The sequence below is a fragment of the Anas acuta genome, chromosome 20, assembly GCF_963932015.1.
Source record: "Anas acuta chromosome 20, bAnaAcu1.1, whole genome shotgun sequence".
NCBI classification, from domain to species: Eukaryota; Metazoa; Chordata; class Aves; order Anseriformes; family Anatidae; genus Anas; species Anas acuta.
In genome coordinates this window covers 6921579-6946144 of record NC_088998.1, presented here as the reverse complement: position 1 = coordinate 6946144, position 24566 = coordinate 6921579, and the positions used below count along the sequence as shown (strand labels likewise).

Genomic DNA, 24566 nt, shown 5'->3' with positions numbered 1-24566 from the left:
CCATGTCGCAAGCTTCTCAGCCTTCTGCTGGACTGATTAGTGCAGGCAACTTTTAAACAGAGCGGCTTTTTTTCATCTCCACAATGTTCAAACAAGACTTACTGTATCTGTTGTGAATTACAATGTGTTTGGATTTAACCAGGCAGAAGCTGACATCTAATCAAACAGGAAAAGATAGATTTTTATTCTTTTTAATGGTTTTAAATAATAATTTTTTTAAAAAGATTCTTAAAAGGCCCCAAAACTTTGCATAACTGTTTGTATCTGGTAATAAAGTGAAGGTAAGGGCACTCACTTTCACTTGCAGAGCGTACATAGCAGGAAAGCCTGAAATACTAAGGGGTTATAGTTATTTTCTCCCTAATACAGCAGAGAATCCCTCCTAAAACCATAATGAATAAAACACTTCTCTAAAAATCAAACCATCCAGTTCTTCCAAGGGCAAAACTCAAAGGTTATATAACTATTAGGGATTTCATACAACCACACAAATTCACTGGCACAGCCCTGCTGAGTGCACTAGGTAAGAATTAGATGTATTTAAAACCATCAGACATTCCCAGGGCATTTTTGTAAGGGTGGGGGGGCTGGACCCAGAACAGGCTTACATGTAGGCTTCCAGTAAAGAGCGTCACTGCCATTACCATAAATCACCCCTAGAATCAGCAGTGATACAGAATCTTTCATTAAAAAAAAATAAAATACTGCAGCTTCTTTCAGAAGGACCGCCACTTGCCATTTCTTTTAGGTAATCAGATAGCTGTTAATTAATAAACCTGTCAGGTGAATCGTCCTGCTCCGGTCATCATTATCCATTCTGTAACAGAATCCTGCTATCATCACCGCTATCCACCCCATAGCTTCCAGCTCAATTAACTTAATGCTATGCAAATGAGCGGCTCTCCTCGTCATTAGCTTATAGCCCACAAATGTTAATAACATAATTGGGCCTTCAACAGGGTAATTAGACACGATTTCTTCCATTAGTCTTACAAGGCTAATTATTGTTGATAGGAAAGAGGGGATGAGTCCCAGTGCTGCATGCAAAGAGGGGCATCTGGTTAAAGCAAATATAGACAAAACATCAACAAGGTAAAACAACAGTTGAGATCTATAGCAGGGTCAGGTAGGGGTGGGGGAGAGGAAGACAGCACGCTTAGAAACTTAGGAACCACTGGAGAAATTCTCTGCAAGTCAGGAAATAAAAACAAATATTCAGCCTGAATATCGAGCTCTCCTATGCTTAGCAGGAAAACAAGATGATCAGAAGCAGCTCCTGTCAGGTTTTTGTAGACAGGACAACTTGGTAGCTGTACTGATTGAACTGCCTGTGCTTGTAAGGCAAATGGAAAGAAGGACATCAGTGAGACCTTAAGCACTGAATCTGGTCCTAGATCTCCCTTGTCGTTATGTCCAAGCTTCTCTTCTGCCATCACTACTTTGCTGTATTTTACGGGATGATTTTTTTCTGAGTAATAGCTACTTACTGGAAGAATCCCAGAACTGGAATACATGGAATTCCTTAGTAACCACCAAACAAAACGCATTTCAGCAAATGTTCGCTGAAAGTTAATAAAAACTTGGGTTCAGTATTAATGGACTGGCAATAACTTTTTTAACAACAACAACAAGCAGAAAGTTTTCAGGCTGTAATTACACTTCAAATGGTGGTATGAAAGCCAATGGAAGTTCTTATTCTAGTAATATCTATGTGCTCTCATACATGGCAGTTAGAAATGTACAACTGGAGACAGCATTCCATGAGGAATCTGCATTTTTCAAAGGAGAAAGTAATTTTTTAAACAAATGCAGCAAGTTTGCCATACCCATGACTTAGCTTTGATAGCTCAGTGTTTTACTGGAAACACAGCTAAGAAAATTATATGTCAATCTGAAAAGTCTGAAGGCTCAAGGGGTTGAGAAGACATGATTTCTCTATTTCGTTTCTGTTCTCTTCAACATTGGGGCCAATGCAAGGCCAGTACAAATCCTCTGATTTCACTGAATACATGAGGGAGAACTCTTCCTATATGCTTGGTCTGAAAATCAGTATAAACCATGTTCACAAATGTAGCAGCATTTCCTGGAGGTTAAATGAAATGCTTATTTCTTAACCTGCTATACCATAGTCTTTGGATAGCATAGTTTTACCAAAAAATCAGACTTCTCTGGATCAATGCAGTGCATATCAGTGGGATATTAATCAGCATTTGTATCAGAACAATCTTAGATGACAAATACATATATAATTAAATCTTGATCATATGCAAAGCATGATACAGGTCTTTCTAAGCTCAGAAATACAGTACCTGTTAGAAAAGGACAAGATGAAAATCTCTGTGGGACAGAGGAAAGTCTTACCCAAAATGTATTTCAAGCCTCACAAAGGACACGGTTTTATAATGCATAGCTTTATGAACACAATGCATTTAGGGACAGAAATTATAATCCTTACGCAGCACAAAAACACTGGGTCACCACTTACACCTGAGCCAAAGGACGCCAACATAAGTGATAGTGATTAATACATTTATGTGACTGCAGGTGATCCAGACCAAGGGAATTAGATCCACTGCACCTATCAGACACAGGGGATCATTCCAACATCTTTCCTGCAGAATAAACTATGACAGTATTCAGCTTCACTCTCTTAAATTGCCCTGCACTTGCTAAATTTACTTACTAGAAAATTCTGAGCAAATATCTTGTTCCAAGGCAAACAGCAGTAAATCCACTGATGTTTTAATGAAGATTACACTTTCTAATCCTCATGGTAATGACAAACTAGTCTCCATTCAATATGCAATATTACTTGACAGTTTTAATCACCCAAGCCGTATTATATTTGCTACAGACTGATGCACTTGTCTTCCCAGATCTTCAGCATGGAGAATCTAAGCAAAAGCAGCATAATGCCTGTTCTGCCTGTGGTTTTCAGCACGGGCCAATTTTGCCAGCCACACTAGCTCTGAGTAACGGCTTACTTTGGGATTAGTCTCAGAAGAGACTTCTAAATCAGAGCGTGGCTGGCACAATCTTGTCCTAAGTTTTTAATTAAAAAATCTTGAATTTTAGGAATCATAGAGTTCAAAGGTAAGGCACATTTCTAACGTATTTGAAAGTGACTGCCCTGGTGAAAAATCAGACAGCAAATGCAGTAATGGATTTTCATAAACTAACCTTTAACATGTACAGATATAACAGTGACCTTTCTAAATTTACTGAGAATATTCAGCCAGCTTTTGCTATCACACCACTGAAGTAAATGGCAAGTGATCAACCACCTGAGATGCTTGACAGCACTGGCCAACCCTCCTTTTCCCATTGTGCTTTCTCAGATACTGTCTCTATCCACTGTTCTCAAACATTCAAAACACCCATTAGTTTTATCAATATGCATTCTTTTACCCAGTGTGTATTAAAATGTTGCCACACCACTATAATTGAAGTTTTCCTCCCCCAGGTTTATTTTTCAAGTTCTGATTCCAGTTGGTTCTTGAAATAAGTGTTTCCCTTACAAAAAGCTCCTTAATCTCAAAAAATAAGTCTCGTGTGTATATGGTTCTTTTTGTGTGCAAACTACTGATGAAATTAAGGTAAAATTTTGAAAAATGACTGCTTTAGTCCATGAAGAAATATTTAGAACTGACAACAGGTCTGTGAGTTTGGTAAGCTCTCAGGGATGCTGTTAGGATTTTTATTCACAGGTTTGGGTCACCAAAGCAAAGAGAATTCAGAGGGGAAAAGCATAGGTTAGATGATCTGACTGCTATTTAAATGGTAACACTTTGATTTCCCATGACTATTGCATTCTTTGAACAAAAGTTGTCTCAGGTGAATGCCCTGAACTGTCTTTGTTGATTTTAGAGATCAGATCCATGAAAGTTGTCATTGTGAATTAGGGTTTTAAAAGTCTGGTTCTTCTTTCAGGCAGTTCTCAGATCAACATACTCTCCCCTCACAAGATGGAAACGCGCAAGTTCCTAAGGTACCAACCACAGGACACCGCTGCTCTCAGGTTCCTGAAAAATATGGGAGGAGATTTTCAGTGCAAACACGACAGAACTTGGCTACCAAGTTCAGTAATCTTCAGTTTCTTGTAGGAAATCTCTGTCTCTTTCTCTTTCTAGTTAGGTGTTAAGTTCAGAAAGGCAACCTTTATGCACGTGGCATCTTTACAGAAAAATGGTTTCAACATAAAGGAAAACAGGACAGAAGTCTTCAAGTTTCCTAATGTCTCTTCTTTTTTAAGGGTAGCAACTGCAGAAAAATATCCCTTCTTTCAGCAGCAAAAGGAATGAAAGGATTCTGCATGTGGTTTTGTGTCCTTAAAAAAATAATAATAATAAAATCTTGGCTTAGAAGTAGAAGCTTTTCTTCTTTCTCTTCCTGGAGACTTAGGAAGCTTGCTGAGATCAGAGATCTCCTTAATTGCTATATCCAGGATTTCACCAAACAAACTCCAGCCATCAAAAGGAGCTTGTATGAGGTGACTTCTAAAAATAATACCTGCCTCCCATAACTGAAGCCAAATATACCTCCTATTCTTGCTGGAGCAGAGTAAGAAACGAAGTAATGTTTGCGGTAGCAAATGCAGCATCCCACAGAAAGCCCATAGAAGGATTTTGCTATTCAGATGAGTGTTATTTTAGGAGCAAAGAGAGCACAATCTACTATGGAAGAAAAGGAAAACGGAGAATAAGGATTTTCCATTGACGACCAAACCTTAGGAATCTATTTAAGGAGCTGCTTCTGTCAGTTTTGTGCTGGGCTAAAGGCTGTGTGTGTGCTGCTTTTTGCACTAAATGTGAAGAATTAGTTGACACTATAAAGTAACCTGTGGGCATTACTGCTTGATACAGCCTCGATGCCAGAGCAAATGTATGCCTTTTTATGCACAGCTGTTACGCAAAAGGTTAATGGGATAGTATGCTTCCCTGAAATAATTTGCCTATTATGCAACGTTCAGTGACACCTCTTGCATTAAAGGTGGATCAGGAAAACAAAGGTAACTGCCTTCATTAAGACCTGTCGATGAACAAGGTAAGTCTGTAAAGACTTGCACAAAGAGACCACACGATGGCTGAATTATTGTAGCTCAGAAAAGGCTACAGGGGTAGCAACCGTGGATTAAAAGGATCCCACTCACTCAGTGGGAGCAACCAAGCAGACGAGTCAATCACCAGTCCAGGTGAGAGGAAGACCTGTTCATTTTGCCTGACAAGCACAATCTATACTGGATTTGTCTCTAGGCCAGGGTGTTCTGCTCCCCCAGAGCATAGCTACACAGTTAATGTATAGTCAGCATAGCTAAGAGGGTGAGCACATCATTTTCCAAATGATGTTTCTATTTCATGAGCATACCATTGATCTGTGGTAGATCCTCTGTCCTGCCCCCTTTAGCTCCCAGTGACTCTCCCATTAGATTTTACTGGACCAGTCTGCTTGGCATTGAAGATTTCAAGGAGGAGGATGTGCGTACCTATGGTGGGAGCATTGATGCACCAAGTGATAATAAAAAGGAAAACAATTAGCATTAGTGAAGACAACAGACAGTAAAGAAAATGGCTCTAGTAAGAAGGAGGTGTTTCTAATCAGAAGAGACAAAAATAAAGAACGATTGAAATGGAAATTGATCTATTATTTTTACTACTTTATTTCAAAAATAAGCCATAGGTCATTTGGATTTACCTGTTTCTTCCTGTCCCTTGTGTAGGCAAAATGTATTGTACTGATTTAGTGTCTTGATTACCAAGTCATTTTTCTGCATTTTTCCCTTTATAAAATTTCTTCTTTGTTACTCATCATTTTTTTAATGCCATCAATTAAAAATACCTCTATTATGAATACACAATAGCTATCATTTAAATTAGGCCAAAGTTTTAAAAATGCCCTGTAAGATTTTTCGTGTCAGAATAATTCAATCACTATTATGTTTCCTTGATGCAACTATTTTGGGACTTAGCTTGTTCCTTGATAGGATTTTAATTAAGTCATTTACATTTAATTTCCAAATATGTAGCTGTTACAGAAGCCAGGAAGGAAAGGGGGGAAAAAAAAGAAACCTGAAGACAGCCTATCTTTAACAAAAATATTTCTGATATAAAAAATGAATCTGAGGAATACATATTCAGTGATAAGTATTCCAGTCCATGTCTGGTAAACTCTCAGATAATGGCAGCATGGTAGGGTCACTGGGGTTCTATTAGCTCAATTAATGAGGAGTAAGATAAGGCTAACACCTAGCTCTTCAAACGGCTAAAAAATAGAGCTGGTAGTAATGGAGTTATTAACCTTCACCAGCCATTGAATTTTGCTGCTGATTCAAACTCCATTTCCTAGTTCAGGCCTCCATTAATAGGCTGTTTATTATCCCTAATCCACACTGGGATCAGCTGCAGAAATATGAAAGCCCCATGTAAAGACCAAATAGTTAAAAAAAATATAAATCTTTTTTTTCCATTATGATTTTTCCCTTTTGTTCTCAGCATATTCACAGATTCTGTCTCAGAAATTATGAACTTCATTATTCTAAACTGTTTGAATACCAGTTCTTAGTAGTGTGATGAAAAAGAAGTGTTAAAAATACGTAAAAAGATCGCGTAACTGGGGATACAGCCACATCCTTTTGAAGACCAAATAAAACAGAGCTGGAAACTTGTATTGGAGAAGCTACTGCTGTTTGTTTTCTCTAATGGGAAAGAAAAAGCTTTAGCATTGGCAAAATGAGTATTTGAAATATATTATACACTTCTTTTGTTGTACCAGTAGGTCAACCCTTAAGCTCATCCATCCCCTCCTGAATTTTGTCCATTTAGTGTGTTGTTGGCCATATTTCTTTTGTGTTTGCTGAGATGGGGACTGACAGCATCATTTGCCTAACACAGGGAGACTGTTTGAAGTTTGTAGGTACTATTGTAATACAATTAATCAATACCAAGATACAACAATCGACCCTGGATTCAGAACAGATGGAAAAAACAATGCAAGTGATGTAGCAGAGGCACTGGGAATCCCAGAACACCCTTAGCAGTAGACCCCACTGGAACAGATGGAAGGAGTGGTTTTATCAGTTTGTAGAGAACTAACACAAACTGCGCTATAATTTTAACTACAAAGATCTTGAGTTAGAGGGTCCTTAGGCTCTTTCTCACTGAGTTTTCCAATATCATTTCAATGAAAGGGACTCTGTGTAGTTACTGTTATCTACACACGCAAGACGCTCCTCCAAAATTTATCACAGAACCATTTTATAACAGCAGACGTTAATGGAGATCCAAATAAAGATATAAATAAAATAAACACATCTGTGCTACTATACATACATCCAGCATGCAGTGCTACCCTGAAAACTGAGTGAAGTTCTGGTTGTCACATCGTAGAAAAGAAACAGCTAGAATAACTAGAAAAGCTACAGAACAGCAAGACAGCATAATCAGATGAGTGAAATGACTTCCAAGAAAGGAAAGGATAAACACATCAAGATTCTTTGCATAGGAAAGAGACGGCTGAATCAGAATATACAACAGGATATAAAATCAGGAGTGTTATGAGAGGACGAACAGGGAAGGCTTATAAATGTTTCTCATAACAGAAGAAAGGAACCCCCCAAAACCACAGTTTTCATATGACATCCAATTAAATAGTAAAACTCCTTTCTATATGATTTGATTGAGGCCAAAAGTATAACACGTGGAAAAGGGACTATAAAGTCAAGGAAAATGGGCTATTAGACATAGTTGTCCAGATGACCCTCTGGCTCAGGGAATCTGTAAACTGCTGATTGCCTTAAACTGGCCTGGAACCAGCAGACAGCTGGTCATGAACCAGCTGAAGCTAATGACGAGAGATATACAACAGATGACACTGTTGCTGCTAAATCTGATTTTAACTATGTTTGGGAGAGAATAAGAGACAAGAAAGATCTTGCAAAATACTAAGAGTTTTCTGCATATTAGACCTACCCAGCGCTATGCTATATATTTCTTGTTATATATATATAATGCTTGTTGCTTAAACGTTAACAATGAAAAAAAAAGCTAAAATATCTATTTACACTCATTTGGATGAGGAACTGAATTCAGTCCTTTGCAAGATCTGAGCTTCAGATGCCAACCTGTAATTGTATTTGGATTCCCACTTACCGTAGGCACTAAGTGGTTAATGACGTTCTTTCAGTAGATAGCTGAGAGACCACTAATAGATTCAGCTTCTTATTTGCCCTAAAGGCTGCCACAGTTCAATACGATTAGGATCCTGTCCACTTAAGCGATAACTGCTTCATGGGGAGGAACATAGAAAGCAATACATGGCTCTCCTCTCAGTATAGGAAGAGTAGTTCTTTGGGAGACAGGTTTTGTCTGATACAAGGCAGGTTTTCCTGCACCAGTCTGTAAGCAAGCCTTTGCTCTTCTGCAAATTCTAATTTAACGAAAACCTTATACCTTACTTTTTCACTGGAAAATGAATTATTTTCCTTTTTGTTCCAGGGCAGGTCTTTGGATGCAGTGGCTGATGCTGTATGAGTTTTTTTTATTATTACATTTTAACAAACTTTATAGCCCATTTTGTTTGTTTTCAAATAACTTTATTTTCCTTCTTTTCTGTCATCAATTACTAGCTTTGTTTTTCTTTTCATAAGATGGAGGAGTCAGGAGACTGATCCTGCTCAATGCTGTATAATTTAGTATTATGTGTACTAGCTTTATGAGGTGGGAGTCAGATAAAACATAGTATTTGAACACTAACCATTTATTAGCTCTAAGGAATAGATTTATGACTTGACAACCAGACAATAACTCTGTGTTCTGATCAGCCAAAGAGGTCTACTTTGAGTTCAAAACACAGAGTAACATACTCTTTCACAAATAATTTTGTTTACTGATGTGACTAGATTTTAATAATAAACTTGATATATATGTAAATTTATTTTAATCTAATTTCATCAACAGAGTCCTCCTAAAAATGAGACTTTGTAGATTGTTCTATGTCTGATTTATAGATTTCTGCATCCTATTCCCAGATTGATTTCAAGGCTATAATTCTATCAGGGTTTTCTCCTGATGTCAGAAACACTACCTCTGCAGATAGTGTTTTATAACTAGCATCACAACTGCAACTGAATTACTGCCCTGCTATCCTATGCTGCAATATGTCCTTTTGTTTATAATCACCCTCTCTCCCTTATACACCTACTGCTTCAGCTGCATGGAAAATAACAGCTCCAAAATCAATCAGGTAGTATGATGTCTGTTTTTGTCCCCTACTTCAACCCCTATGTAAAACAGAGGGGACCAAATTCTTAACTCAGATATGAATGTGCATAGCTCTTTAAAGAAAATGGAAGCTGAGCAAATGGATGAGTGCAAAATTTCTACACAGAGGATCTTATAACAAGTTGTTCTTCCTCACTTGATGAGGTCTCGATCCTGCAAAGGAGCACACATGAGTATTCACAGTGATCTCATGTACTCAGATACTTGTTTAGGGACTCAGCACCTTCTTTTTAAGTGCATATGAAGAATAATCCATGGGAAATGTTATTTAACTGAATCTAGCATAACTATCAAAATTCCTTCTCTCTTTTTTTTCATGAGGTAGACTCTTATTTAGGATGCACTTTAAATTACTTTCAATAAAAGGCTACTGCCATTTTCACATAATTTAATTTTCAAGGCTTGATATAGGAACTGCTCGCTCCTTCCTTTTTCACTCTCCTCTTTTCTCTTTACAACTCAACCTTACACTTTACATCTATCCACTGTAAATAGTACCCTGTATAGGCAGCGTGAGGGTGCGGAGGGCAGGCTGAAGGCAGCTGTAGAGAAGACACAGGAAGAGTACCTTTGCCAACTTAAACCCTTTTAAGGACAAGCATTTGGAAAGCATAAAGACCATAAAGTTCCAATGCACAGCTTTGGAGTGGATGTTATGTCAGCCAGTGGTATGGACTAAACCAAGAACTCCTGTAGGGGAATGGAAAAGCCTTTTGATTTTGATGAGTAGGCCAACATTTCAAATGCTCGCAACCTTTGGACTAGCTGTGAAGAGTAACCCCATTTTATTTGCCTGGATGTCATAACAGCTCTCTTTTGATGCTCATTTCTCTTATATTACATTTCTGAACACTTCATTATAGCTCAAATAAAATATAATTCTCATGTTGTTTTTAATTATTTCACAAAACCCAAAAGTCTCATAATGAGCTCCTTGCAGTGCTAATATATTTCCATGATATTATGCCAATGCTAAAGTAAGAAGATGTAGATCCCCTTCCTGCTGCAAATAAAATACACCTTCTGATATAATCCATACTTTAATCCGTTTCTTATGGATTGCCTTTAGAGGTAACTGAGACAAACAACCAGAAGAACAAATTCTCTCTTTCACAATTTGGTCACCTGGTGGATTTGTAAGGCCAGTGCTCTATTTCCCACTCTCCAGGGATAAGAGTCCTTTTCTAGATGTGTAAGGAATAAACAAATAAGATGCAGCGGCCTATATAATGTCAGCAAAGATCTGTGTCTTTCCACAGACTTGTCATATATGTAACATGCTAAATATGTACCTTACCTGTTTGGAATAATACGTGCTTTTTGCAGCTCTTCTCCCTGTTCTATGTCTCTTGGGAAGCCACGAAGCACCCAACCGTTGGTCATGCAGTCTAGGGCATTTAGGCGATCTGCCAGGATCTTCATAACAATGTTGTCTGGGACTGCAAAGGATTAGAAAGATGATGTTTATTTTGTATGCTGAGACTGAAATTAAGGAGGTTACACGCTACCTTTTTCTGGTGAGACTGCTACATGAACTAAAAGACAAAAAAATACAAACATGTTTACACGTGACAGATTTTGGAAAGAGGAACTACTGCTGACTGTGTCTGTTTACTGATTTATCACTGAAACCCCAAAATCATAAGGAACTGTAGGACTACAGCAAAGTATTTGGTAAAAGCAGATGCTCCCATAGCTTTGCAATGTATTTTTTCTCTTAGCCATCCTCAGCTGATGTCACATCGAAGCGTGTGACATAATCTTATAAAAATGCAAAAATAATGACCTGAGTTGTGTAAAAGAAATCCTAAAACAGGGAAAAAAATGTCTGTAGCACTCTGTATTTAACTTAGGAGATCATAATGGTTCTGCCATAGCAGGCTAGAAGTGGTATTTCTCTATTTTGCCCAAAGGCTTGAAGATTTTATAACTGAAAACAAATTTATAAATGTATTTCAACTACTGTAATTACTACACCGATGACTCCATAATTTTAGAGATAAAAGTTCTCTTTCCTATATTATTATTTATCTTTAGGACAAGAGAGTAACAACAGCAAGATTCTGATCAGGCTTGCAATTACTCTACAGCTTTTAAAATTGTATTTATTCAGACACAGTAGTGAGGAGGTATCCTGCATATTTTCCACTATAGTCTTCATAAGTAAAAATACTTTTACCAAGATACTTAAATTTACATCTTTTTTTTTTTTTTAAATAGGAGAATTCATCTCGTTCAACAAGAGTGACTATAAATTTTCCAAAGATCTTGCAATGCATTAGGTTTCCAGTCAAATAACTGAAGAAAGGTCAGCAAAATCACCTCAAGCTACTTCCCAAAGAAGCAGCCAAAACAATTTGCAAGAAGCAATGAGAGCCCCTTCTCTTTATTTGTACAGTATGTCTAATACACTGTTGCCTCTCCTGGAAACAAGCAGTAAAAAATGCTACATAAATCCACATCACGGGATGTTGATGTTTTGATACTCACCCTGCCATTGCATCTGCATACAAAAATACAACAAGTTCTTGTAGGAGAGTGTATGCGTCAGACTCCTAACAATGCAATTCGCTTTAGGACTAGCTGACAGGAACACGCCTGTATTTTAGTGGAGTATATTATTGTCAGTGCACATTTATACCCTGGATACAAGCAGGTTTTAAACCACAATAATAGAATCCATTTGCTTCCTGAAATTTAACATTTCCTCAAGACTTATGCCTCTATCGTGAAATTCATTACCTCACCTTCAAGTAATCAAATTATTGAGTTTACAGAATTGCACTCAGAACTCAGTGTACCAGCAAAAACAGAGGAAAACCACAGGGAATTAATTAGAAGACAGATTAGTGTATTAATTGAGGATACCTGCTTCACATTATTAAAAAATAATAATCAAACCCAAGTTAAGTAAAGCACTGTTCACCATCTGCTAAAAGAAAAAAAAAAAAAAGGAATTGAATAAAATCATTACCAGTCACTTGACAGAGAGTAAAATGGCAATGCAAAACTAGGCATTCCATTAAAAATAGGATTCATAAAATTAGCAGCAGGCAGAAACATTATTAGACAGATGTTGCCTATCTGGCTATATGAGACCTGAGCTGCAGGCAGGCATGCTGGGGATAAGAGGAGAATTAACTGAGCTCTTTACAGGTCAGTTCTTCTCCCCAACCTCCACGTTACAAGAACTAATACTAAACCAAGACATGCCAGTAGGAAAAAAATAAAAAATCCCTCTTGCTCTTTCCCCAAAATGTATTCCATACAAAGACTGGTGGAATTTTCCTGGTACTCATGAATTTCTGGCTGTAACATTAAACTTGCTATCTTGATGTGTGCTGTTTTATCATGATTCCTGTTGGAATCATTAGCATAGATTGACAAAGATGCCAAATGATGTGATTTTTTAAACATTTTCAGAATGCTTACAGACATCTCTGCAAGGGAGATGAATGAGACCTACAAACCCATGCGTAAAATTGCACTAAAGCAGGATTCTGCCAGAGCTGACGTTCTCTGTCAGATGAACAGGGAATCGGGGCAAGCACTTAAGCCCCAGGAATGGCAGAGAAAAATAAGTGGATACAGCACGCTCTCCATCTTTGGAGGTTCTCCAGTTCCAGGAGTCAAATTGCTTCCAATCTGCATATGGCAAGGAGAAATATCTACAAGAAATTAAAACGTAATTGTGATGGAAAGCAGGAAACATCTCCTCATCTGATCACTTCCCATCAGTCTTCTGTGAAGCCTGAGAAGCAACCGTGTTGTTGGTTTTGTTTTTTCCTCCAAAAGAGGAAAAAAATCTAGCAAGATGATGTAACAATTAATCAACAATTTAGCTAACACCACATCAGGTTGTTGGTTCTTTTGAGCAGTACTGGGGATATGTGGTAACCCTGATACCTTGCTAATTTCAGTGACAACTGACTAGAAGGTATCAGCAGTGCACTTCAGATTGTTTGTACACTCATGTACATATATACATCACTGAATAATATAGATGCTTACATATTTTCTGTGCCTCCCTCTAAAGCTTGATGGTGAGAAATAAAACATAAACAAGTCAGACAGCAAGCTCTGCTCTCCTCTTGATTAGCAAACATACCTATCACTTCAACACAATAGGGGAACATAGCTTGTTGGCTGTTCAATGGCATTACAAAGTACATCAGCTGCCCTTGAACAGGAACAGTCACACTTAAAACAGCTGCATTAAAACTGTAAAACATCTTCCACAGACCAGAAAAAAAAAAAATGAGGGAAAAGGAAAGAAAGAAATCAGTATTATTTGTATTTGCTGTGGTATAGACAGAGTAGGTAATGAAGAACTGTGCAGTATGGTATTCCTTTTCACTCATGTGGAACTGTCTCTGGAATGCAAGGAAAATTAATAACCTATAATTGGAGTGGCACACAATCTGTAAGTAACTAGCCATAGGTCTCCTGGCCTTTAGCACATGACCCAAAAGGCTATATAGCAAAGCAAAATTTACAGCTTTTCTGATGAGACAGTCAATCTACACGTTTTAAGTAGATTATGAAGCACAAGAGCTTTGAATAATCAATTCCTTTTCAACATAAGCTTCTGTGAGTTTCCAACTCTGAAAGTTGGGGAAATGAAGCTCTAGAGAGGTTTTACTTTATCATTAGAGAGGTCCAAAGATAAGTTTCTTGTAAAAATTACAATTTGCTACAAAGAGATAGCCAGACTAGGAAATGTGGTGGCACATCTCTATTAAGGAGCAAAATCCAGGTACAGGAGTAAAATCTACCCTCAGAAGTAATTCTGCAGAGCAGCTGAGCTACAACGATACCCAACGCTGAGAGCAATGTACGTAGCTGTGGACCAAGTTCATGGTGAGCCTCAGAAACAGCATACATGGCAGAACGGGGCCACAATCAACCTCATATAGAAAGGCAATTCATTCATGCATACGTTCTTGCCTAATGTCAGTACCATACGACATATTTCCTTTATTTTCCAGCCTGTCTCAGACACATTAATAGGCTAGACTACACAGCTGAATTAGCAGCTGTGGACCTACGTAGTGATCTAATCAATTCAAGGGTAAGATCAGGCAGGACACAGGGAACAGAAGCTTAAAGTACTGCTGCTTGTGCTGGAACTGCTGCATAGACACCTAGAGATTTTCTGTCTCCATGACTGTCAATCAGCACCTTCCAGCAGACCATTTAAAAATAAATTTACTTCCTAGAGCTTCAAAGCTTTTCACAAGTAAAAGGTACTTCTCATTGAAAAGTACTTCCTCATGAACTCATGGGAGTGTGGCCTATTAGCTCTTGCCCAACCCATAGATCTGCACGACTAATAGAAAACCCTATCAGGCAATCAGTTGACAAAATCATACCATCTGCTCAAGACAAAAGTAACAGAACATTAAAGGCACAGTCTGAAAGGCAAAAACAGTACTTGAGAGATTACACGGCACTGTTCTCCAATAGCTTCAATGCTGTCAGTGCTCCAAGCTATACAATTATCATATTTAAATTGATTCCTCCTCCATACACTTCCCTTTAAAACGGACTTTTGATGGGTATTGACTCACTTCTCCGATGTTATAAACCCTTGATTCAAAGTACAGCATAAATGCATTTGCAGGTATAAATTGTCAGCTTCATGCTATAAAAAGTTTAAGGTCCTTTAGACAATATTGTCCGTTCGCTCTTTATACTTCTCTTGCAGATTTTTTTTTAGCTAGGTCTGAAGACTTTCAGTGCTAATTCAGATGCCTGAGGCTTGATCCCAGTACTTGACAGTTAACATCTTGCCCTGAGTATAAGCTACTGCCAAAGGCTACTTTCCTGGGTTGTCCTGTCAATCCTAAAATTAGCAAAGCATGCGATTTGGTTATTTTATTGCTCTATGAACTCAGCTTTATTCACATTGGCTCATTTTATTTGGGTCTTTCAGAGAAGCATTCTGTTTTCTTGCCTACGTTACAGCCCTCAGATTGCCTCGATTTATTTCTAATGCATTCGAAAATGATTTTGCAGCAATTCACCACCACGTAAATCTGACCAATAGTTTAACTAAATCCTGCCAGTGCACCAGACGCCTGAAAACGGGCTTTTTATTATTTTTTATTTGTTTATTTCAGAGCAAATCCTGACTCCTGCACAGAACAAGAACCACAAAACCCCTCCAGAGCGAGGGGGGGGGTTGGCGGCGAGAGGCCGCGCTTCGCCCCGGGGCAGCGCCTGGGCCTGGCCGGGGGAGAAGCGCCTGGGCCCGGCCCGGCGGTGAGGGCCCGGCCCGGGGGGGAATCGCCCGGGTTCGGCCGGGGGGGGAATCGCCTGAGCCCGGCCGGCTGGGCCCGGCCTCTCGCTGGTTGTGTGCCGCCACCTGCCGGGCACGATGGCACCGGCATGGCCAGGCCGGGCAAGCAGCTTCAAAGCGGCCCCGGTCTGGGTTATTCGCGAAAACCGCGGGCGCCGAGCTCCCGGCCGCCGCCGCCGCCTCTCTTCTTCTCTCGGGGCCGGCACATAAAGAGGCGCTGGAACAAATAAAAACCGGCGTGGCATGTGCAAAGCACTGCAACGCATGTTTAATAATCTCGTCAGATGGAAAACGTGCACGGAAATAGTTGCTGCTTGCTCATTTTATAACTACAGCACTGCTGACTTCCCTTAAGAACTGGAATGATTATTTTAATGCAGAAAAATAACGATGATAAAATGTCTGATGTCCACATTTTAGGTATTTCTGTCTCTTCTTATATACTAAAGACTCTACCCTCCTCCCTCCTCCCAACGTTTGTTGTCATTTAAAATAAAAATTATCTGTACTAAGGAGAAATGCCAACATTTCTAAAGCAGATATACACGATCCCAAAGCATCAATCAAACAATCTGTGATAAATTAAGACTTTCAGACATGGATGGTGAAGTGATAGGAGCACATCATTCTTTCTCACAGTTATCAAAGCAGAGAGTCAGGAATCTACGTCTGTTCCCCTCCAGTGACGAGGTAAGAATCCAGCCCCCTGCACTGCTTTACCTGTTAGTGGCATCTTCAGTTCAGCAAAGGAAATTCAGTCCAAACTCGGTACCCGGTATTAAAAAAAAAAAAAAAAAAAAAAAAAAAAAAAAAGGCATTTTCCCCTCTAAAAATAGTCCTTGCAAGGTTTTCAGCGTCTGTGTATTTGCTTAATGACCCCGGCTATCCAGGAGGCACAGGATGATCTAGTGAGCTGACACTAAGGTCAGGATCCACACACCTGGGTTCCCATCCACGCTCGCTCACTGATTGCAGGAAGGCTTGACCTGAATTAGGTTTTCTGCCTCAGTTTACCCACCTGCAAAACAAAAGCTACTCTGAATTACCTCACAGGTATGTTTCTAACCTGAAAGTTTCTAGAAGTAGCAGCATAGCATATATTTTCCCTACTAGCTTTTAGTCCTTCCGCTTCTGCAGAGAGAATAGAGCTGAACACCAGACAGCAAGCACAGTTCTAACCCAGGGAATGCATCATTTCCAGTATAATCAAAGATCCCTATTTCTTCCTTATTTTTAAACTAGTTCAGCTCAACTGAAGAGCACAGGGCTTGTGACAGGACAGAATTTGGCCTATAAAAACCCTTTTTACATTGATAATATTCAAAAAAAGAAGAAATTTAGTCTGACAATGTTGGTGAAAAAACATCTTGGCTTTCTATACCTAGTACTGACTCACCATGTGATGAGAAGAGAGGACGTTACAGGGTTTGTTGTCCTTTAACAGTGATGCCTGGTGCCAGCAGGCACTCCAGATCTGTCACAGTCCTGCATCTCCCCTTGCTGCTCCCCCCAGTGCCTACCATCCACATTAAAGGGACATTCAGCCCTCTAACCCAAACAAATTAGCAGGGCACAGTAAACCTAGCATCACCCTGGCTCACTTTACGGTTACGTAGAGAACGGTGAATGAATGCAATGTTTCCAAAATATAAAGTGATATACAAGAGCCGTTAAATGTTCTGCTTGTCATAAAAAAGCATTTCATACAGGAGCCTGATTCTGTATGGATGGCTCCCAGTGAATTAGAGCCAAAGCCAGAATTTGATATTAAACTCTGAAGACCATAAAAAGGGATGCTTCCAATGTATTTTCCCTTCCAGTTATCTCATAAAAACTCATGTGATTTCCTCATCCCAAACTGCAAACAAAAACAACAAAAAACCACAAACAGAATCAAAGCCTTTTGCCCAGGAGCTAGTGCTGCAAGAAAAGTAGCAGGGAAGGAAATAAAACATTTCCAAGTTTTTTTTCCAAATGACTGTCTGCAATAGAGATCAAAATAAATAAAAGGGCCGCAGCTTCACTCAAATCCATGAGGGCTTTTTGGCACTTTGGTGGTGCACCATTCTCCCCCATGACAAAAAACGGGGACCATGGGCATGGTACTTTGTAACCTACAAAATGTTTTACTCCCACTTGCAAACCCAGACTCCAGCGTCACTACCCCTGTGAATTAAATGCCTAATAACAGCCTATTGGTATTCCAGTGAAAATAAGAATTGTGAACAATGCTGCGAAACCAGGAGACTGGCAAAATTTACCTAGGCACGACCATAGCATCCAATGAATGATCCTCAAAATTGCACAAAAACAAAAAACACCTCTCTAGCCTCGTAAAATCACACACACTGTATAGATATTTTCTGATCTGGATTCAAGGTGTTTTGTGTGTGTGTGTCTGTTTTAATCGTAAATGGGATGGTCTTTAGAGGTACCTTTGCAGACCAAGTCTCCCCAGTGTCACTGCAGCCCTGAATACCTGGCAACCAGAAGTGACAATTTGATTGTTTGCATGTTGTGCAGAGTAAAGAAAAGATACTCCAGAATTTCAAATAAAGGAAATGGGGGGCTCTAATTTATCATATTGTAGTGATTCAACACATTAGAAAAAGAAGTAAAATTTGGGAAAGATGACAACTTACTGTCTACATTCCTTCATGTAAAACTTTCTATTCTACGACCTTGCATCTTTTATTAAAATGTGGACACCTAAAACAGAAAAAACCATATATATTTAAATTTTATTTTGTTCTCTTGACCACCAATTTTCTCCTAGTAGGAAAAAAGTCTGCTACCTATTTTCCATAAAAAAAACCTTTGTAGCAGTCCCAGAGGAAAAGTCAAAAGTTTGACTTGAAAAACGGAGCTACTTCAAAAGCATTGTCAAACAGAGGTGAAGGTTTCTTAAAAATGCATAAATTAAAGTATGGTATATTCATAAATATGTCTGTAACTTTACATAGTATATTTGTGATTGAGGTGCATATATAGATGAACGTTTGCTATCATTATAAAACTAACTTAAAGTAGAAAATCAATTTGTTTATTAGCTACTGTTTGGACTCTGTGTGCATACGTACGTGTGTGTGTGCATGTGTGTGAAAAATGAAAGAAAAATGGAGAGTTTTTTTCAATAATAAAAAGGGAGTTGCACTGCAGGGCCCCTAAAGCTTGTGAAAAATTAAACTCGACGGATTCAAACTGTCCTATTTCCACTTCAAAAGAGAAGAGGCACTGAGCTCTTCCCAACTTATCTTCAAACGCCCAGCACCCTAGAAAGTTTCTTTAAAAAAAATAAAGTCTCTAGTTCCCCCAAGCACTGTACCCGTTACTGTAGCTGCTGTCTCTCCCTCTTCTAATTATACCCATGTGAGTCTATTAATCAACTTGTAAATTATTTAGAGAGCCATGCGCTGTCTTCAGCTAGTACAAACACACTGCATGCAAAGACTTGCTGAAAACCAATGGAGCTCCCAAAGGGTCTCTCTCCAATGTTCAGACAGCTTGCAGCTCGCCAGTACAGCGCTGTTAAAAACAAGAAATAACACTAAGCTTACCTCCTCAGATATAAAGATTTACTCAGCCTTTCAACTCTGAAACTCTTTGCAAGTTTTTAAACAAAGAGGAAGCTGCTCTATTGTCAAATCTTTACTTCACACTTAGTGATGAGAATATTAATTTGATGTCAAAAAAAAAAACAACCAACCCACAAGTGCTTTCAGTGAGACTGTGATCACAATCACCAGGGGACCCCAACTTTCAGAGGCTACACCAAAAAGCACCCCTTTAAAACCATTCCCATTTAAAATAGGTGGGAAAATCCACATTTGTACAGTAATAGTTTTTATTAGAAAATAGTAGAAATTATGGAATTCCAGATTTTACCCCCCACATGAAGACTGCCATTGGGGACAGCTTCAGATATTACTACTTAAAAAATAGAAAAAGGAAGGGGAAAAACAACACAGATTGTGTGTGTTCAGCTCTAACAGGCTGCAAACAGTGCAACGTTATCTGTCTTCCATGAATCAGCTCTCTTTACTACCTGAATGTTCATTTTGGTGGGAAAAAAAACCATTACCCAAACTAATGGCAGTTTTCCCAGCTGAAAAGCAGAATCGTACTGTTTCAGGATTGTTGTTTTTTTTTTCTTTTTTTTTTTTTTTTCTTCCTGTACTTCATGCTGTTGTCCTGTCATTTCATTTTTTCTTGGCTTCATTTATTGCAGCCTTGCAAACATGTATTAATTAGCAGTGATCATCACTCCATGCTATTTCACCACAAAGACATGTAAAAATGAACAGATAGAATGGTATGCAAATTTCTTTTCAACTGACCAACACCAAAATGCTTTTGCTTCTATTTTCATTAATAAAATGCAAGCATCTCAAGGGGTAAGCACCAGGGACATTTTAAAAACAAACAAGCAAACAAACAAAAAAGATACACTTTCTGCATTGTTTTTTTGGTCTTCTCAGGTATCAAATTCTGGCAGACATCTTTAACAAGGTGAATGTAGACACTGCAGATGGAACATTAAATTAATATGTGCCCATGTTCTAGATGAGACCAGCCCAGAATGCAGGCTAGCCTTCCTCAGAATTACAGCAATCTAGATACACAAATTCTGCATAGAGGTCCTTCATCAAGCCAGTGGGGCCTGTGTCTGGGCTACGTACGCATGCAGCATTTGTGCTGAATTACTCCAAGGGGAAGACCAGTCTGCAGAACAGTCTTTTCACCGCATTTCAGTAGGAATCAGACTGAGTGAATTAATTTATGTGAGTTGTCTTGCTGCCTGCAGAAGGGTCACTGCCTGGGAAAGGTCGCTGAGGTCGCCTCTTACTCCAAACGTTAGTCTTCCTGGGCTGCCCAAGCAAACGGTGTGTGCTAAATTCAGCTTTATTGACCGAGATTTAAACTAACTGCAGTTAGGGACCAGAAAACTGGTATCAGATTCCAGGGCTGGTAATTTTCTGCCCAGAGTATATTTAGCAATAATTGCCCACTATTCAGTGAAAACCACAATATATTAAAGGAAAGTCAGTGCATTTCAGATCAGTTGTCCAAGGAAGAAATCTGTGTTTTTGACAGACAGAAAGCAGTCGGCTTGCTGAACTTTTAACTGAGAACACATTTTAAAATATCTAGTGTGCACCAACTGTAGGCTAGGATGTTCTGGGAATTAAAAATTTAATGGGCTCAAAAACGCCTGTGCTACCTTCATTAAGCAAAATAAATCACCATACTAAAAATGGGAAATTTTGTAAAGCAAGAGCTAAGGTCTTCATGAGAAAACAAACACTAGAAAATACGGAAAATGGGAATGCACTGAGTTGCCTTCTGGGGTGAATAATAGAATTGTCTGGGCTGTTCTTGAAATACATGTACTATACATGAAGCAGCAGTACAGGAAGAAAACAATACACAGAATGTTTGTGAATCCCAAAACAAGAAAAGATCTGAGTTAGTCAACCAGAACTAGAACAGAATAGACTGCGCACAGCCTCAGTAACTCAGTAATGAGTTAGATCTGAATAAGCTAGTTTTTGAGCCTTTTTATGACACCATGACATGCCCTGTTGGCATATCTTGAATGACTAATTGTACGCAATCAGTTGTGTCCACAGGAAAGGAAACCACACTGAGATCAGTCCCCAGAGCAAGCATTTTAAGAATATATGAGGCATGTCTCTAGATTTTATGGCACTAGTTTGATTTTGACTAGCAATGATTTAAGCGCCACATTTCTTGTGGTCTTTCGTTGTTTCAAGGGTATTCTGCGATGCTACCGCTTCCATGATTCCTTGCCCAAAGGAAGTACTAAGGTTACTTGGTGCATAACTAGAAAAGCAACTAAAATTTTGAAGTTCTAATTGCTTTCACAGTTATAACACTGCAAAAGTCTGTATTTGTCCTGAATTACTGTTATTGGCTAAACTGATTAATAAAATGTGATTTTTTTGAAACTGAATGTAGTCAGTAATACCACAAGAATCGTTCCTCTGTATTAACCTGGCTGTGACTCTACAGTAAGGATTCTTTGCCCATCTTTCCTTCTCAGTACACTATATTCTTTCATTTTCTCCAAGGCTCTTGTGAGGGTATTAGTGAATTCTTGTTAGTGTTTACTATTGTAAATTCATTCTTTGTTATTCCTGGGAGAAGAGGATTAGCAAAATGACAGAACTTATTATTTCTGGCATTGTTACAGAATATTTATTTTTATTTATCCATTAATTTTGTAGTATGTCTCACCACATAAAATATATGTGCATAGAACAAAAACAATGAGACTTTTTTTTAGCACAATGCACAGAAATATAGTTATGCCTCCCATTAACATGCAGAAGCACTATACAGATTTATCCTTGCGTGTTATATTAAAAAATTCATCTAAATCTGAGATAATTTCTAATTTGGAGGAAGAAAGGAATTACAACTTCAATTTCATTTTCCTGAAACAAAAGCAGCTCCTTTGGACTGAGGATGTGCATATTTTTAGGACTAGCTAAACATTACAATCTGTACAATTATTTTACTCCACTGGGAATGCTTTTGATATTTCCTTCAAGGAACTTCAGTGGTTAAGATGAACTTCATAAAATACATACAGAGCATTTTAGCAAAGAAAGCTCTTAAAAGACTCATCTTTGAATATGCAGATCATCCAAACTCCCATTTCGACCATAACTGAAATCTAGGGAGGGAGATATTTACAGTGGCAGTCCTCTACTCCATAGGGATGAGAATAAAGTGAAATTACACTGTACACATAAGATTCTGAAATTAATGGATACCATCAAAAAGGCACGGGTCCAGAGCTTAAGATGCTCTCTATATGCGAGTTTGACTGCATACAAAAGTAGCCACATTCAGATCAGTTGGACTACACACATACAGAAGATATTTCCATGCCTGGGACACATCACAATTAACAAAGGCTAAGATCACTTGACTTTGAGCTCAATGGGCATTCTGGTTAGTTGAGCTGGTTAGTAGATTTCTAAATCTGAAATTCTCACCTAGAAAGGGCAGCCATGAGCCATTAATTCATGAGCAAAAGAAAACTGGCAGTTGCTCACAGCCCATTACTCATTGATGTCTCTGCCTATGTAATAGAGGACCCAGGTCCTCTGTTTTAGGCTGCAGAGATTCATGATTTCCATTCCCACAGTCCCTACATCAGTTCCTCGTCCTGCAATATGGTGGCTGCCACAAAATATTAACGCATTGAACTAGCTGTATTACTGTATTAAGAATAAGTGCAATCATTCTCTAGAGATGAAGTTTAGAGATAAAATGTATTACCTTGTGGTTTGATGGAGGGATAGAATACCCAAAGCTGCAGGCTGCCAAAGGTCTTTTTGAAATGCTTAGAAAAGTACTGAATCTCTTGGTATGGTATCAAGGGAACCTCAGTTAATTTTATAGGCTCATGTTTCAGATCTGTGTAATTCAGTTGCAGAATTAAGCTATCATGAAAAAAAAAAAAGACTTTCAAGCTTTTCACCTCACCAAATGGCTTTTCTTGCCAAAAATCAAGACAATGAAGATTTCTCTTTGTCCAGCGCACTTGCTCAAAATTCCATTAATACTGAAGATTAACTGAGATTTCTCAATTTTCAGCAAGATCATCTCCCTGTATTAGTTTTGTCAGTGGCCTGTTGCCAGAAATAGGACTAAAAATTCCTATTCCAGGCCATTGTAATATGGCAAATAAACATGCTTGAACCCTACTGAAATATGACCTATCCTTTAGAACTATAGCTCTTTTTTGATTTTGAATATCCACCATAGAGAACTATCTTTGTGCAAAACAAGTAACAAACACATAAGTTTAAGTTGTTGTCCTAAGGTGCTTACAGTATTTATGATTTATCTGAAGTCACTTGCAGAGCCATCCAAAACCAAAATATACTTAGATATTCTTTGTGGTACTCCCCTCCTACAACCAAAAAGGCTGATAAAAATGAATTACAAAAAAACTTTATTTTTGAGTTAAAAATACTTGTGTGAAACTGGATGAATCTACAGTAGCATTCTGCAAGTCAAAATCTCTATATAAAAGTATGTAGTCTTTATTACAGAGCTCTTGGAATTGAAATAAAAATGAAACATAATACTGTGCTTCAAAAAGCAGTTTAAACATTTTTAAATCATATGTCTATATCAGAATTCTGGTTTTGATTTAGAGATAAAAAACATGGAATTGAAATTTTGGAATGTGTACAAAAACACTGACTTTCACTGGAACTGTGAACTATTTGAAGATATTGAAGAGATTAAAAATCTAACTTATGTTACATAGTGCAAGTAAGTCGCATCTAATTGAAGGAATTAAACAACTTCTAGATAAGCCTGATGCAATTCAGATTACAATCTGTGCAAGAAAAATTCACTCACGATGTATCTTTTCCCACAAATTTGTAACCACAGTTTAATGAGACAACAACGTGCCCTACCTGGGTATCCATTGTCAATATAAGGCTTAACGAGTTCTCCAAGTTTTGTCTTGTCTGCAACAGCTTCCTTTAGCAGTAGCCCACAGCAAACTAAGAAGAAGGAAGAACAAAAAGACACGAGGTTAAATTTTAAAAAGGAAGCAACAAAGAAAAAGAAAAAAAATACAGAAGCTGCATACTGGAATAAGGTCACTGAATAAAATAAAAGTTGTAGGTTTTTGGGGGTTGTTGTTAGGATTTTTTTTTTTTTTTTTTGGCCAAGCAGAGCAAAAAGCAAAGACTGAGCAGGGGAGAATACTGAATAAAAAAGAATACATTTGGCAAAGATCATATTAAAAACAGAGATAGAAAGAAAGATACTAATGAAATATGTTACTGAAATAGTAACTCAAGGGATTGCTGGTGTTTTTTCACTTTTTATAAAGTTATAATTACTGAATAAAGTTACACCTGCTGAACAGCATCTGAACTGCACTGCTGGAGGTGCAGGATAATACGCAGTTCAAGGAAGTGACTCACCGGATC

The 24566-nt window shown here is 38.3% G+C and overlaps 1 protein-coding gene across 4 annotated transcripts in view; it reads right to left on the bottom strand.

Moving 5' to 3' along the window:
- AK8 (adenylate kinase 8) overlaps positions 1-24566 on the bottom strand; it is a 77861-nt gene that overhangs the window by 16971 nt on the left and 36324 nt on the right. For all 4 annotated transcript variants that reach the window (XM_068656872.1, XM_068656870.1, XM_068656874.1 and 1 more), the window contains exons 10-11: positions 24042-24131; positions 10573-10714 (exon numbers count right to left, since the gene is read on the bottom strand). In XM_068656872.1, coding sequence (XP_068512973.1) covers positions 10573-10714; positions 24042-24131 — 232 coding nt within the window. The remainder of the gene's footprint in view (positions 1-10572; positions 10715-24041; positions 24132-24566) is intronic.